We start from the raw sequence: 14,380 nt of genomic DNA on the forward strand, positions 1-14,380 counted from the left end.
AGAGCTGAATTTTGATCCTTCCTCTATGGAAGGATCACAGAGCATGTTTTGATGGTGACAGTGACTTTGTAGGAGCTGGTTCAGTAGCTGAGGTGCAAGTTCCATTAGGGTGGCTGGAGCAGGTCCCCCTGTTCTGTCTGTGAACCCCTGGAACCCAGGGGAGAGTTCCAAACCAGACTCAGCAGATGGTGATACTGATACAGCCTTCATAGGCTTGTGAGTTAGAAACTCCTTGGGAGGTGTGTTTATATTGTGTATCATTGATGGATTTTTCTTCTGTGAATATTGATAGTTGCTTTTTGAAGCCTTAGAAGAGTTCATTGCTGCAAGAATCTGTTCAAAAAGCCATTGAGTGGGGTGGGGAAGGTGGATGTCCTGTTCTGTGTGTCTTTTAGGTGGAGGGAAGACAGCTTGATCTCTCCTGGCTCCTGTGAGCTGGCTGTGCAGGGAGGACCCTGTTCACCTCTGTGTGTCACCCGCAGTGCCCCACCCCTGCTCACCCATTCAGCAAACATCTTCTCTCTTGTAACCCACGGGCAGTTGGTAAAGCTTTCTTCCTGATGTGAACTGTTCTGGAAAATGCAGTGATCTTCTCTGTTCTGTTCTTTCTGTTCCCAGACAAGAAGCAGGAACATCTGTGTGTTCCTGGTAGCTACGTACACGGATGGGCGGCCGCCCGAGAGCGCCGCATGGTTCTGCAAGTGGTTGGAAGAGGCAACAAATGACTTTCGCTTTGGGAAGATGTTTCTGAAGGGCCTGAGATATGCTGTGTTTGGCCTGGGAAACTCAGCTTATGCTGATCATTACAATACAGTGAGTATCTGCCACTCATCTTTCTTTGATTTCTGCTCCTCTGGCAGGGCTGAGCTTCCCTAAATGCTGCGAAACAATTCCAGTAGTTTGTGGGAGAACTGCAGCCTTTTGTGGAGCTGCTGAGGGGACTGGGTTTTGGGCCCAGGCAGGGCAGTTTTGAAGCAAGTGTGCTGGCCTTTTAGCTGGGACAACGTGCAGTGCTGTGTGTTTGTCCACTCGTCGCTGTGCACAAAGCACCTTGTTCCCAGAGCTGCTCTCTTGCCCTGTCAGGGTGATGCAGAGGTGAAGGGGTGTGTGGGTGCTCAGCCTGCTGTGTGCCTGTGCTCTGAGGGGGTCCCCAAAGCCCAGACTTGCAGTCCTGAGCAGCCCCCCAGCTCTATTCCCAGGCTTGATCCTTGCTTGCTTAGTTGAACTTGGTCTCCATGGAATTTCCCTTTTAACTTGACTCCTGTCCCAGGTTGGGAGAAACATCGACCGGTGGCTGTGGATGCTCAGTGCCAGCAGGATCCTGACTCGTGCTGAGGGGGACTGCAACGTGGCCCAGAGCAAGCATGGCAGCATGGAGGCTGATTTTGAAGCCTGGAAAGCCAAGTTCCTCCATCGGCTCCAGGTGCTCTGCAGGGGGGAAAAGAAGCCCTGCAGTGGGAAGTGCAAGAAAGGGAAATGCAAATCCGCAGGGAAGCAGAGCAAGGAGAGCTCAGCTGATGAACACGGGGCATCAGAACACGAGAATACTGAGGTAAAGCCAAAATCCGTGGGTCTTATCTCTGGTTTAGTGCCCCTTGGAGTGTTATTTGACTTGTGTCCTTCTTCCTGCAGCCCAGAGGGGACTAGGGGGGCTTGATACTTGCTAGTTGTGGAGGGGAGGGGGAAGAGGGATGAGATCCCATGGTGGATAACAGGTAAAATAAGTCTTCCAAAAAGAAGGACCAAAGAATCAGTGATAGACCAGGCTACGTGGCATCTATAGGTGAGGGAGCTTTTCCCCTTGAACAAGGGGAGGTGTATGTTGTGGCAGATGGTCCAAGGGGCCAGTCTGGGTTCTCTTCACTCTTTGCTTGGCCTTGTGGCCCAGTGAAGCATTTGGTTTCCTGCCAGCAGTTCACCTGCTTTCAGTCCAACTTGTTGAAGCTTAGGTACTTTAGAAGAACCTTGTGCTGCAGGTAAAGGCAGCCGGGGGACGTTACCTGAGCAAGTCTTGAATGTGTCAGCCTCTAATGACCTGTGTGTCTTTCAGAGTGTTTGTTGATTGCATGTTTGGAATAAGAAATTCCCTCTCTTGCTCTACAGCACAAGATCCAGAGCTGCTATGGCACTTGAATCCTCCTTGCAGGCCATTTAGGATGGATTTGAAATGATTGCTGTGACCTTGTTCAGTTCTGTAGGAAAACTAAGGCTCTTGTGTCTGAATGGGTTTGAGAGCATTTGCTGCTGTAGGAGCAAGAGGAATAAATATTGCAGAGGCACCAGTGCTGTTGTGCTGTAATTGGCTGTGCACAGAAAGGGAGACAGCTTTTCTGCTCTGTGAAGAGTTTGACTTGGAAAGCAGATCTTTCATTCCCCCTTTCTTCAGGCAGGGGCACGTGGGGTTAAAGGGGTTTAGGCTTTCAGATTATTGTAGTGTTCACTGGGAGTTGGGCTCCTGTATGGCTTCTGTGACCAGACAGGCACATGAGTAAAGCAGAGTTGGAATTATCTGCCCCGAGCTTCAGGTGGCCTGAGGGCTACTGAACTCTTAAAAATACACATGGATAGAAGCCCCAAGTTTAAACGCATCTCATACATATTATACAGGCTATTGGGTGATTATCTGTAGGGTTTAGTTAGAGGGGAGAGTAGAATAGGAGTTGTTGGAGAACCTGTTCCAAAAAATACACTTCATACACGTTATTGGTGGCCTATTCCTTGCTTCCCAGGATTTACTGTGTGTAGGAGCTGATTTCACTGGTTAGCCTACATTAAGGTCTTGTAGATACATTCCTGATTTTGTTTTTTCTCTGATCTCTTGCACAGACAGAAGAGTTGTTTGACACCAGTAGTGAGGAGGAGGCTGGTGCTGAGGAAGCTGGAGGCACAAATTCTGTCATCGATGTGGAAGATCTCGGCAATATCATGAGCCACGTGAAGAAAGCAAAGGTACTATGGACCTGTCAGGCCTTTGTAACTGATCAGTTTGATCAAATCTTACCTGCTGTATTTGAATCTGTAGGGTCTGGCTAGAGGGAGGGTAAAATAGGAGCTGTTGAAGAACCTGCCCTGAAGAAGAACATGCCAAGAGGTCCGTTGTATGTAGTTACTGGCTGACTGTGACTTGTTCACTGAGCAAAGGCTCCAGTGGTAACCTGTTATTTTCAGTCTGAGGAAAAACTGCTCCCACAGCTATCCCTGAGCTCTGTGTGTCCATCTCCAGCACTGTGATACACAGTCCATGCTCTGAACCCAAACCCTGTTCCTATGTCTGCCCGTGGGTACGTCAGCTGAAATTCAGGTGTGTGTTGTGCTGGGGAGCAGAGCTGCAGCTGGGGTGGCAACTTGCTGCTGGGGGAGCTTGTGTCTTGCTGCTGGGGGAGCTTGTGTCTTGCTGCTGCCCTGAGGTGAGGTGCTGTGCTGACAGAGAGAGCCAGCGAGTCTGATCTGAGCTGTGCTGAGCCTGCCAAGAACAACTGTAACTCCTGCTTCGTTTCAGGATGTTACTGTCTCTATCCCCATGCTCTCCTGTCTACTTCTCTGTGGTCAGCCTGCAGACGGGATCTGCCAAACTCATTTACTTGGTTAGCACACAGAAAGGAGTGAGGATATACCCAGGCCCTGGGGGAAGCCTTAGTGTGCTCCCCATGCTGTCTGCTGGCCCAGCAGCTGGCAAGGGAGGGGCTGGCCTCAGGGTGGACCCTTCATGTCTTGTGTTGCCAGGACTGCTGACTGCTTCCCCCTTGGGGAGCTTTCTATGGTGGTGTCCCTCCTCCTGAAGCCTTGACCTGTTGTCCATGCCTCTCTCTGTAACTACACCTTCCTTATCTCCTATGACTCTGATGTGGACTTCTCACAGCTCTTTTCCAGTTCTTAACCATCTCCTCAGCAGTCTGAGCCGAGGTGACACCACTGGGCCACAGCAAGCCAGGGTGACAGGAGGCTGTGTGCTTAGGAGGCGGCAGATTCCTAGGGAAGTGTGGGGAGCTCAGTTTTCACCTCAGGGAGAGGGAAGCTGCATGTCACAAACTTGTTGGGAGAGCAGTCCCACTGACCTGGGGGCCAGGCTGCTGGGTGAGAGCCCTTGTCCCTCAGTTTGCAGGGACTTGGGGATTGCAGTTTGCAAGAGGAGGGTGGAGGAACCGTTTGGCTTTCCTTTGGAGGGAGAAAGGATCCATCTTTCTCCCTGGCTCCAAGTGCTGTGAAGCCTCCTCCTCTCCTCCCTGTGCTCACCACTAGAGGTCAGTGACTAACAGGGAACTGGGTTTGCTGGAGCAGCGTGTCCTGGGAGCTGCTTTGAGAGCAGGGACGGGAGGTGGTGTCATCCAGCAGTTTTATAAAAAATGTGGCATGGAGTTTTCCCTGACTGACAAAATATCAGAACACCATGACCAAAGGGTAGTGTGAAGCCAGGGCAGCATGTATCATAGCCCAGCTTATGGAAACATCAAGCACAGCAATGATGGGTTTCCTGTTCTTGCCCTCTCATGTGTCTGGTTCTGGTGGTGAACATGACTGAGGTCAGTGTGGTTTGGTTTTATCCACAGGCAGTGAAGTTCTTGCTGGCCACCATTTTGGCTGATGCATGAGTTGAACAACTGCTTTCTTGTTGAGCTCTGAGAGGCCTGTGTGTACAGGGCACTCACTGCAGAAGTGCAGGTATCTCCAGATCTGGTTCTAGTGGCTCTGACTGCAGTGTCCCCTCTTGCCTGAGGGGGCAGCTTTTGTCTGAGCACAGACACTCATCTGCAAGCTGCAGTTTCTGCTCTGCTGCCTTTCCCTTGGAGTACCTGGTGAACACTTGTTCTGTCCTGTCAGCTGAGTGCTGCCCACCTGCCTCTGCAGATGGAATCCTGAGAGTGCCTGTGGGACAACAGCAGGAGTGGAAGTGCATGGAAGTGTCCTGTTCTTTTTGACATGAGCTGCTGTCAGCAGGTGAGACAGGAGGCCCTTAAACTGTGGATCAGCCTTTCTCTGTGGCCAGTGCCACAGATCTGCACTGCTGCAGTCATGTCCCAGTGGGTTGGGTTAATTTTGAAACGTGAAATGATGTTGTTCTGATTGATGTCCCCTTTATTCCCATCCTGCATGTTGCATCTGCTTAGCTGCAATTTCCATTTCTGCTGTACCAGAGCAGGTAATGCAGAAGGGACCCTCAGCTGTGACTTCTATGCAAACTCTCAGCTCTCTTGAATGGATGTTAAGAGGGCAGGGACAAGCTCTTGTCACTTGTGCCCTGGGACAGGACGAGGGGCAATGGATTCAAACTGGAGCCCAGGAAGTTCCACCTCAACATGAGGAAGAACTTCTTTCCTGTGAGGGTGACAGAGCCCTGGGACAGGCTGCCCAGAGAGGCTGTGGAGTCTCCTTCTCTGGAGACTTTCCATACCTGTCTGGATGCCTTTCTGAGTGCCCTACCCTGGTTTTGGTCCTGCTCTGGCAGGGGGGTTGGACTCAATCTTTGGAGGTCCCTTCCAACCCCTGACATTCTGTGATTCTGTACTGGGGCTGTGGTTTACAGCCTGCTGGCAAGATGGAGCTGTGTAAATATTCCAGGTGGGAGCCTGAACTGATGGCTCTCAGTATCATTAGTTGGGAGAAAGGATGATTTTGTGTTGGTGGAGAATCTCCTGGGGAAGGAGCACACGGGCTCACAGCGGGTTTATGCAAACACTTGAATTGTAAAATGGCCCCGTAGGTGTGGTTATTTACTATAATGAAAATAAATGCTGAAGACTTGATAGGAAAGAGCAGAAAGATCTGCATTTATGAAAGTAATTTATCTTCGGGCTCTCTAGCTCCCAGGCAGGAAGATACAATAGTTTAAATGCAGAACATCTCTGTTTCTTGAGTCACATCCTCACTTCAGAAGCTCTGAGTTTGTGCAATGAGAATTTTCTTTTTTCAGATGGCTCATGTTGTCCCTTTATCCCCTTTTTCTCTTGCAGAATGGTGAACTGTGTAAAATTAGTCTGACACCTTTATTTTACACTATTTTGCAGTAATCCCTACCAGTGCAGGCAGGTGCTCTGGGTCCTTGGATCTGAGCTATCCTCATACAAGCAAGTTTAAAGAAAACCTATGTATTTTGGGTTATATCACAGACACTTCATGTCATATCATATTACATCACAAACTCTGCCCTGGTGAGACCTCACCTGGAGTACTGTGTCCAGCTCTGGAGACCTCAACACAAGAAAGTTGTGGACCTGTTAGAATGAGTCCAGAGGAGGTGATGAAAATGATCCCTGGGCTGGAGCAGTTCTGCTCTGGAGCCAGGCGGGGAGAGTGGGGCTGTTCAGCCTGGAGAAGAGAAGGCTCCAGGGAGACCTGAGAGCACCTTCCAGTGCCTGAAGAGGCTCCAGGAAAGCTGGGGAGGGGCTTGGGACAAGGGCAGGGAGGGATGGGATGAGGGGGAAGGGTTTTAAACTGAAAGAGGAGAGATTTAGGTTGGAGATCAGGAGGAGATGCTTTAGTGTGAGGGTGGTGAGACCCTGGCCCAGGTTGCCCAGGGAAGCTGTGGCTGCCCCATCCCTGGCAGTGTTGAAGGGCAGGTTGGATGGGGCTTGGAGCAGCCTGGGCTGGTGGGAGGTGTCCCTGCCCATGCAGGGGGTTGGAACTGGATGATCTTTAAGGTCCCTTCCAAATCAAACCATTCTTTGATTCATCTGCAGAGTTACCTGGAATGTGCCCAGCAGTTCACAGCACAGGTTTTGTGCATTTCAGTGTTGGGTGGGAGATAGAATAGCAGGTCCTGCCTTATGCAGTGGAGTTAACTTGAAATGTTTAAGGGTCCAGCTTTAATCTCCCTTGCAGGCATGTGTTGCCTCTTGTGAGAATCACTCACACTAAGACAGATGGGCAGTCACACTCATAATTCCATGTTGTCCTGCCTTCTATGGGCTTGCAGAGTGAGGCTGTGAAGGTATGTCCAGTGAGTGTTTGCTGAAATCTTTGCAGGTGATCTTGGTCGATCCATTTCCTGCTGTTTGACTTGATCAAAGTCAAGCCTGAGTTTTGTTTCACAACTTTTCTCCCCATGTGCTGCAGCTTCATTGCTTTTAATTGTCAAAGGGCTTAAGACAGCTCCTGGATTCTTGCAGTCATTTGTATCAGGCAGCTGGAGTCAGGAATCTGGTCAATACTAGAGCCTCTCTTCCTCTCTTCCTGGTGTAGTTGTAGCTATTACTCTCCCTTGGAAAATAAATGGATTTTAAAAGAGCTTCTGAAAGTGAAGGTGCAGAACTGAATCTGAGCACAAAAAGTGGTGTAAAGAGAAGGGGGGAGCAACAGGAAATCTTTCCAATATATAAAATATGACTGATAGGTAAATTCTTTACCAGATCTCATGTTGTGTGGTGATGACTGCTCCAGAGCTGATAAAATGAGCCCTTTTTTCCTGAGTAAGTGTATGTTTGGAACTTGTTGCAGGTGGTGCTTGTTAGGGTCCTGAACTGGACTCAAACCTTTACAGGGGTGCAGAGAATGCCTGCACTTCCCTGAAGTTCAGCAGTGGGCACTACAGGCATGGCCCCAAGGGGGGCTGGGGGCTCCATCCAGCTCAGAGGTTGCTTTTCTTGAGTGCCTGATGACTCAGGGCTGTGGAACCAGGCTGGGTTGGGTGATGCCCAGTGAGGTGGGTTAAGGGCTGGGCTCTCTCTGTTTATTGCCCTTCCAGCCTGTTTTTAGGCTGAGAGCCTGGGCCTCTTCTCCAACTTGTTGTTATGGTGGTGGTTCTTAGTGGATTTAATAACTAAGTGGACTCTTAAGTTGTACAATTGTGGCACATTTTCCCTGTCCTCCAAAGTAACTCCCCTGAAATGTACCTATCAGATAAAATGTCAAATCTAATGGCTATGTTTGTGGCCTGCAGGACTGCTATTAATCATAGGGACACCATTTCTTAATGCAGATTATCTCCCACAGCTGGGAGATTTTGATAAACTAGAAAGATCAACCTAGACTCATTCCCAGGGAGCAAAATGGCTTTATTAACCTTCGTATTTATAAACTGCAGGCAGGAGTAAACAATAATAATATCCTATTTTTTATTTAATGGGTTGGGAAGTAACCAAATGGGCATGTTATGTTGACATAATTTTGATATTAATGTTGTTGTTTTCTAAAACAAAAGGTTTGTTGTTGATAGTCACATTTGCAGTGCAGATCCAGGAGAAGGGTGTGTGAGAAAACAAGTCTGAGTTCACAGTGTGTCCCAGAGACAATGTGTCCAAGAAGTCTATTTCTCTGTCCATTGGCCACAGGGGAGGTTTCCTGATCCCCTTTGGTGCTCCTCCCTGAGAAGTCATTCTACATTAGCCACTTTACCACCACTGAGACTGAAAATCACACTACTGGTAATGTTTCCTAAGAGCCTTTTGTGGCCATGTCAGCTCTGGAAGACGAAACCTTGCTGGCAGTGGGTGAAGAAACTTCTAATGGATTTGCTTGGGGTTTTATTTGAAATGTGATGATGAGTTTTAAGATTTACAAATACAAAGTCTAATGTTTGCAGACTAAGTGTTGCTGCAGAAAGTATGAAATAATTGTTAGCAGTATTTTAACTGAATTAAATAAGGCTGGGGTACTTCAGAAACAGCTAAAACTGATGTGCACATTTAGAGCTCTCCAAAAACTTTCTCTGACTTCTAATGGGTAGAAGATTGCTGTAGGAAAAATGTGGTCTTATCTGCTAGATTTTGATCTCTGCTATTGTGGCTCAGAATTCAGCATCATAGAATCACAGAATCCCAGATTGGTTTGGGTTGGAAGAGACCTTAAAGCCCATCCAGTTCCAACCCCCTGCTTGGGCAGGGACACCTCCCTCCAGCCCAGGTTGCTCCAAACCTCATCCAACCTGCCCTTCAGCACTGCCAGGGATGGGGCAGCCACAGCTTCCCTGGGCAGTCTGGGCCAGGCTCTCACCACCCTCACACTAAAGAATCTCCTCCTGATCTCCAACCTAAATCTCTTCTCTTCCAGTTTCAATCCATTCCCCCTCGTCCCATCCCTCCCTGCCCTTGTCCCAAGCCCCTCCCCAGCTTTCCTGGAGCCCCTTCAGGCACTGGAAGCTGCTCTAAGGTCTCCCTGGAGCCTTCTCTTCTCCAGGCTGAACACCCCAACTTTCCCAGCCTGGCTCCAGAGCAGAACTGCTCCAGCCCAGGGATCATCTCTGTGGCCTCCTCCTTTGAAAATAAAAATGTTCAAAACCACTTTTATTGGTGCCTGACAGCAGTCACAGCTGCTCCTGCTGCTCTCAGGCTGGCAGGGTGTTTCATCTGTGGACTGAGCAGATTGTGCTTGTCTCCCTTTGTTACAGTTGGGTTGTGACAGCCAGAGCTTTGTACCCAGAGCAGCAAGGTCCCCACAGTACCCTAGCTGTCCTCTGCTTCTCTTCTGCTGTGTTCAAATATCTTTGTGGAAGTCTGTCCCATTCTTTTTCCACATGGTTTGGTCTTGCAGGAAGGTTGCTGGGTAAGGAAACGTTTGCTGTTCCTGTGGGCAGCCTGATGTCTAAGCAGCTTTCAGAAAACCCCCATGTGGTTCTTGCCCGTGGTGCCACTGACAGCTGAGCCTCAACCAGGGCAAAGCTGTCAGCTTTTCTAGCTGTCCTCTTGCCACTGGAGCATTCCTGAGCTCTGCTTGGTGTGAACTTTAACTCTTCATTCATGTAATTAACGGACTTCAATACTTCATTTAATTACTCCCGTGGGGAAGTTTTACTGGCACTTGTTGCTGCCAAGCAGTCTTCTCCTGATGGCCTTGTCAGTATTTTCCCTTAAGGCTGGTTCTCTCAGCCCTGGCTCCAGCCCCTGAGGTCCTACTGTTTCCATAATATTTATGTTTTTCATTTCTGAAAAGATCCTGGAGCCATTTGATGGATAAGGCTGTAAATCCTGACAAGGCCTGGGGTTCCTTCTTGTTTGAACACTGGGGGGGGGGTTAAGTAGGAAAGAAATGCAGTTAAAATTGGGCTATTCTAGGTGTCATTTTCCTTCCAGGAGTAAACTTCTTGGCGAGCATGATTTTCTTTTCAGCTGTGGCACATCAACAAATACAGCCATGGGCTAAAAATGCTAAATTAAGGTAGTTTAGGGACTATTTTTTTTGCATGAGTTTGCATCTTCTAACTTTCCTCTACAATCTTAGTTTGAAGGGTGTTTGATGCAACGAAACAGAGAACATGAGGAGATGTTTCACCTTGTTGTCCTGAACTAAAAGACATGTGTCAGCAGCATGTTCTGCTGGCTGTGTTTGGATGTGGCTGTGGACAGGTAGGTTTGTAGGACATTCGAACCCTTGATCTGGGACTTGTCAAAGGGGGCAGCAGCTCCTCTGCCTTGGCAGGGAAAGCTGAGGTTCTTGGATGCCCTCTGCTCCTGACCCATCCAAATCGGCTTCCTGAGAAGCATGTGCTGCCTCTGCCTGCTGTGCTGCCTCCATGGCACGAAAAGAGAAGAGGTTTTTTGCCTTTCCCTGTAGAGAAGGTGGTCCGTGGTTCTTCCACGAGGTTCAACTTCTTTTACTCAGGTCTGCTTCCCTGGCAAAACCCCCTCCAGTGGCTGCAGCGAGAGCAAGCATTCCCCAAGAGGGAATGGATTCCTGGGTCTTCTCATCTGTGGGTTCTCTTATTTGTTAGCCCAGAGCAGAGGATGACTCTTCAGTTTTTCAGCAGTGAAGGGTTTCAAGGGCATGAAAAGCTGCTCTTGTCACTACTTCCTTGATTTGTGTGGAAAGACAGTAATTTGCCTTAGATTTACTACTGAGCTTTCTGCTAAATGACCAGAACTGGAGAAGTTGCTTTGTATAAAGTTAACTTTAGTATCTCCACTCTAAATAATAGATATGAAAGGTTTATTAAGCAAATATGTAAAACAGCAAGGGCTGTGAATTCAATTTCCCACAAGAAATATCTGAAGCCAATCACTTGCCAAGCCAAACAAGTCAGGTATTGCAGTTCAGAGAAAAACAAATTATTATTTTGTTTACAGGCTTTCATATTAGGATGGGAGAGGGGGAAAAATATTGTCATCTCTGTGAGGGGAAAAGTGATTATTGAAATAAATGTTTCAGCCCTGACAGTAAGGCCATTTTATTTGTTGTTCTTATATTTGGGTACTTCCCACAGATATTGCAGTAACAGGCACAGTAGTAGGTAGAAATGCAAGCCCTTTGATTTAGAAGGACTTTTTCTGTATCTGAAGGCTGTCTGGGATGGGATGTTTCATTTGTGCTGCAGTCAGTTATTTTTTTAATATGATGTGCTTCATAATGCATATTTAGTTCTTCTGGGAGAATTAATCGGGCAGGGGATTGCAGAGCAGACAGGCTGGGCAGATGCTGCACAGCATTTTGCTTCAGGTAGCTGACAAATCTGTGGATGGCTGGGCCTAGTTCTGGGTTCAGTGGTAGCTTGTGGGAGGGGAAGCTCTTTATTTAAGACTTAATAGTTTAAAGATGAGGATTTTATCTCCTTCCTTCCTTATGCATGAGGCTTTTCCAGTCATATTAATATTTTACTGTTGAAGCATCTTGCTGATAAATTAAGATCAAGTCTCAAGAAGTAAGCTTTTAAACCCAACATTTGACAAGTATTTAGTAGAGCCAGCCTGCCAGGGAACCACAGGATCACAGAATGTCAGGGGTTGGAAGGGACCTCCAAAGATTGAGTCCAACTCCCCCTGCCAGAGCAGGACCAAATTTAGGGCAGGTCACTCAGAAAGGCATCCAGACAGGTCTGGAATGTCTCCAGAGAAGGAGACTCCACAACCTCTCTGGGCAGCCTGTCCCAGGGCTCTGTCACCCTCACAGCAAAGAAGTTCTTCCTCATGTTGAGGTGGAACTTCCTGGGCTTCAGTTTGAATCCATTGCCCCTTGTCCTGTCCCAGGGCACAAGTGACAAGAGCTTGTCCTGCCTTCTTGCTGCCCTCATGTATTGATAGACATTCATTAGATCCCCCCTCAGGCTTCTCCTCTCCAGACTGAACAGCCCCAGGTCTCTCAGCCTTTTCTCCTCAGGCAGGTGTTCCAGTCCCTTCATCATCCTTGTAGCCTCCCTTGGCCTCTCTCCAGTAGATCCCTGTCCCTCTGGAATTGGGCAGCCCAGGACTGGACACAACACTCCAAGTGAGGTCTCACCAGGGCTGAGTAGAGAGGGAGGAGAACCTCCCTAGGCCTGCTGGACACACTCCTCCTGATGCACACCAGGAAGTTTTGATGTGTTGCAGAAACCAATGAAGTTCTGCCTGAAAACCCAGCAAACTGAGTGAAAGGAGCAGGTGATGGAAGCAGTTTTCTCCTTCAGTGACGACCACCCTGTGTTGCTGGTCGTTACTTGCCCAATAGCACTGAGACTGAGCAGAGTTGGATTCAGGAGTAGGAAAGGGAATAACCTCTGTCTGCCAACAGTTGGTGGGTAGACTCAGACTGGAAACGTTTGTATGAACTTCATGTCTTTGGCAGAAAAGAAGCTTGGATGTGGAGTAGCCTCAGTTTTGTGAAAACAAAATGTCCTCTGGCTTTTGTTTGCTGTTTATCCATATCTCCTCTAATATTTCAAAAAAGCCATAATGAGCTGACAGATCACAAGTTGCATGACATATCAGAGTAATTATTTACACTTTCATGCTTCTTTGTGCAGGCATGAAACAATAAATACCTATAAAGTCTCAGAAGTGACACTTTAACAGCAGGGCATTCACACTGTCTTGTGTGCTTATGTGTTTCCTGCCTGTGACTTTATGCTAATACTTGATGTTCCTGCGTTTGGTTTTAAGCTAGCTCCAAGGGCTTAGGTGTGTCTTGTAAAGCAGCATTTTCTCGAAGGTGAACTTAGGTGGGATGCAGCTTTTGTGCCTGGAGGTGACTGTGGGGCAGGGGAATTGGCCTTTTCTTGCAGGACCTTTGGTGATGACATGAACTTCTGTGGTGCACTTGGCTGGGGTCTTGTGAAGAGCAAAACTTCTGTTCTATCAACTCCTGGGGTACCTCATTGCAGTGGTATGGCTTTCTTCCCTGACCTGTCCCAAATAATTGGGACAATAGCTGCTTGTCACTCCTGGCAATTGTGTGTCAGGCACCAAACTGTTTGTTCCCTCCCATTTGTGTTCAGTTGAGAGCTGAGATTATTGTGCCATCATGAAACACTTGGGCTTAAATCCTTGAGTCCTTCTTGCTCTCAGATGAGATTCAAACACCTTGTTACTTAAAAAGTCCCAGAGCTTTTTTTCTGTATTAACAGAACAGAGCTATCTTATGTGTGGGGTTATTTTTCTTTCTAAATTTCCTGTCCTATGTAACTAGAAGGGTTAGTATTTCCTGGGGAGAGGGATAAAATGCAGGATTACATGAAGGCAAGAATTCAGGAGTGTTCCCTTATGTCAGTTTGAAGTCCAGCAGGTCCGTGGCTGGACTGTGCCATGGTGTTTGCATTGTGATGCTGGGATCTAAACAGTTGTAATTCACTGTCCTTACAGAGGGAACGTGAGCTGGAGGAAGATGATGCTGGAAGGAGCTTGGCTGGAGACAGCACTGGGAGGAAGGAGGAAGGTGAAAAGAGAGAGATGATTACCCCGGCTCTGAGAGAAGCACTTACAAAACAAGGTGAGGTCCTGCAAAGACCAGCTGGTGGATCAGGCTTTGAAGTCTTAGTGGTAGTTTTTTAACAGAGGAAGTGGCATATAGTGTTCTTTGTGTTAAAGATGGTGCCCTCAGCCCTCGGTCATGGTAGGCTTTGCTCAGAGGCAGAACACAGTTTAAGCAGGGGCTGTTTGTAGCTGGTTGTTGCAGGGGAAGGAGTGAAGCTGGCTGGTGCTCTGTGTGCTGCACACCACAACATGTGGAGAGTGTATCAGACAGAGTGCACAGGGTTTCATGTATCTGCTAAGGCACCTGGAGAGAGAAGACAATAGTCTCATGTGCCTCTAGCTCCCAGAGTGCAGGTCTTTAAATAAAAATATTTAAAGATCAGCTTTGCATCTTGGCTTTGCATCTTAGTCCCCTACTTTTATTTCAGTTTCAAGCTCTAATTTTTTTACTGGAATATTTTTCCCAGAAAAGGAAGTAGTTAAAACTAACAATCCACTAGGTGATTAGATCAGTAGTTCTCCTATGAGCTGCAGAGAACAGTTTTGATGAACTTCATACCTTTTTAAAACAAAGGGCAAGCATAAGGAAGGAGACTGCCTGCCCTGCAGTTCAGAAGCCTTGGTTCTGAGTGGCAGAGCCATGGGAAGGTTGATCTGAGCTTCCCTGTGCTGCTCAGTTGGAGCCTAAATGGAATTTAGTCTTATTTCTTTTATCTCTCATGATGAGAGTGTGCCCAGTTTTCCTGCCTGCTAAATTGTTTGTACCTCTCCTGATGCCTCTGCGAAGGCACTTC

The 14,380-nt window shown here is 47.8% G+C and overlaps 1 protein-coding gene across 1 annotated transcript in view; it reads left to right on the forward strand.

Moving 5' to 3' along the window:
* Positions 1 to 618: 618 nt before the first annotated feature.
* LOC104390049 (S-adenosyl-L-methionine-dependent tRNA 4-demethylwyosine synthase-like) overlaps positions 619 to 14,380 on the forward strand; it is a gene marked incomplete at its 5' end in the record, with an annotated part of 97,905 nt that continues 84,143 nt past the window's right edge. The window contains 4 exons of the mRNA XM_009999130.1: positions 619 to 813; positions 1,271 to 1,552; positions 2,827 to 2,949; positions 13,476 to 13,602. Of these exons, the coding sequence (XP_009997432.1) occupies positions 619 to 813; positions 1,271 to 1,552; positions 2,827 to 2,949; positions 13,476 to 13,602 (727 nt within the window). The remainder of the gene's footprint in view (positions 814 to 1,270; positions 1,553 to 2,826; positions 2,950 to 13,475; positions 13,603 to 14,380) is intronic.

The sequence above is a fragment of the Chaetura pelagica genome, unplaced genomic scaffold, assembly GCF_000747805.2.
Source record: "Chaetura pelagica isolate M959 unplaced genomic scaffold, ChaPel_1.0 scaffold230, whole genome shotgun sequence".
NCBI classification, from domain to species: Eukaryota; Metazoa; Chordata; class Aves; order Apodiformes; family Apodidae; genus Chaetura; species Chaetura pelagica.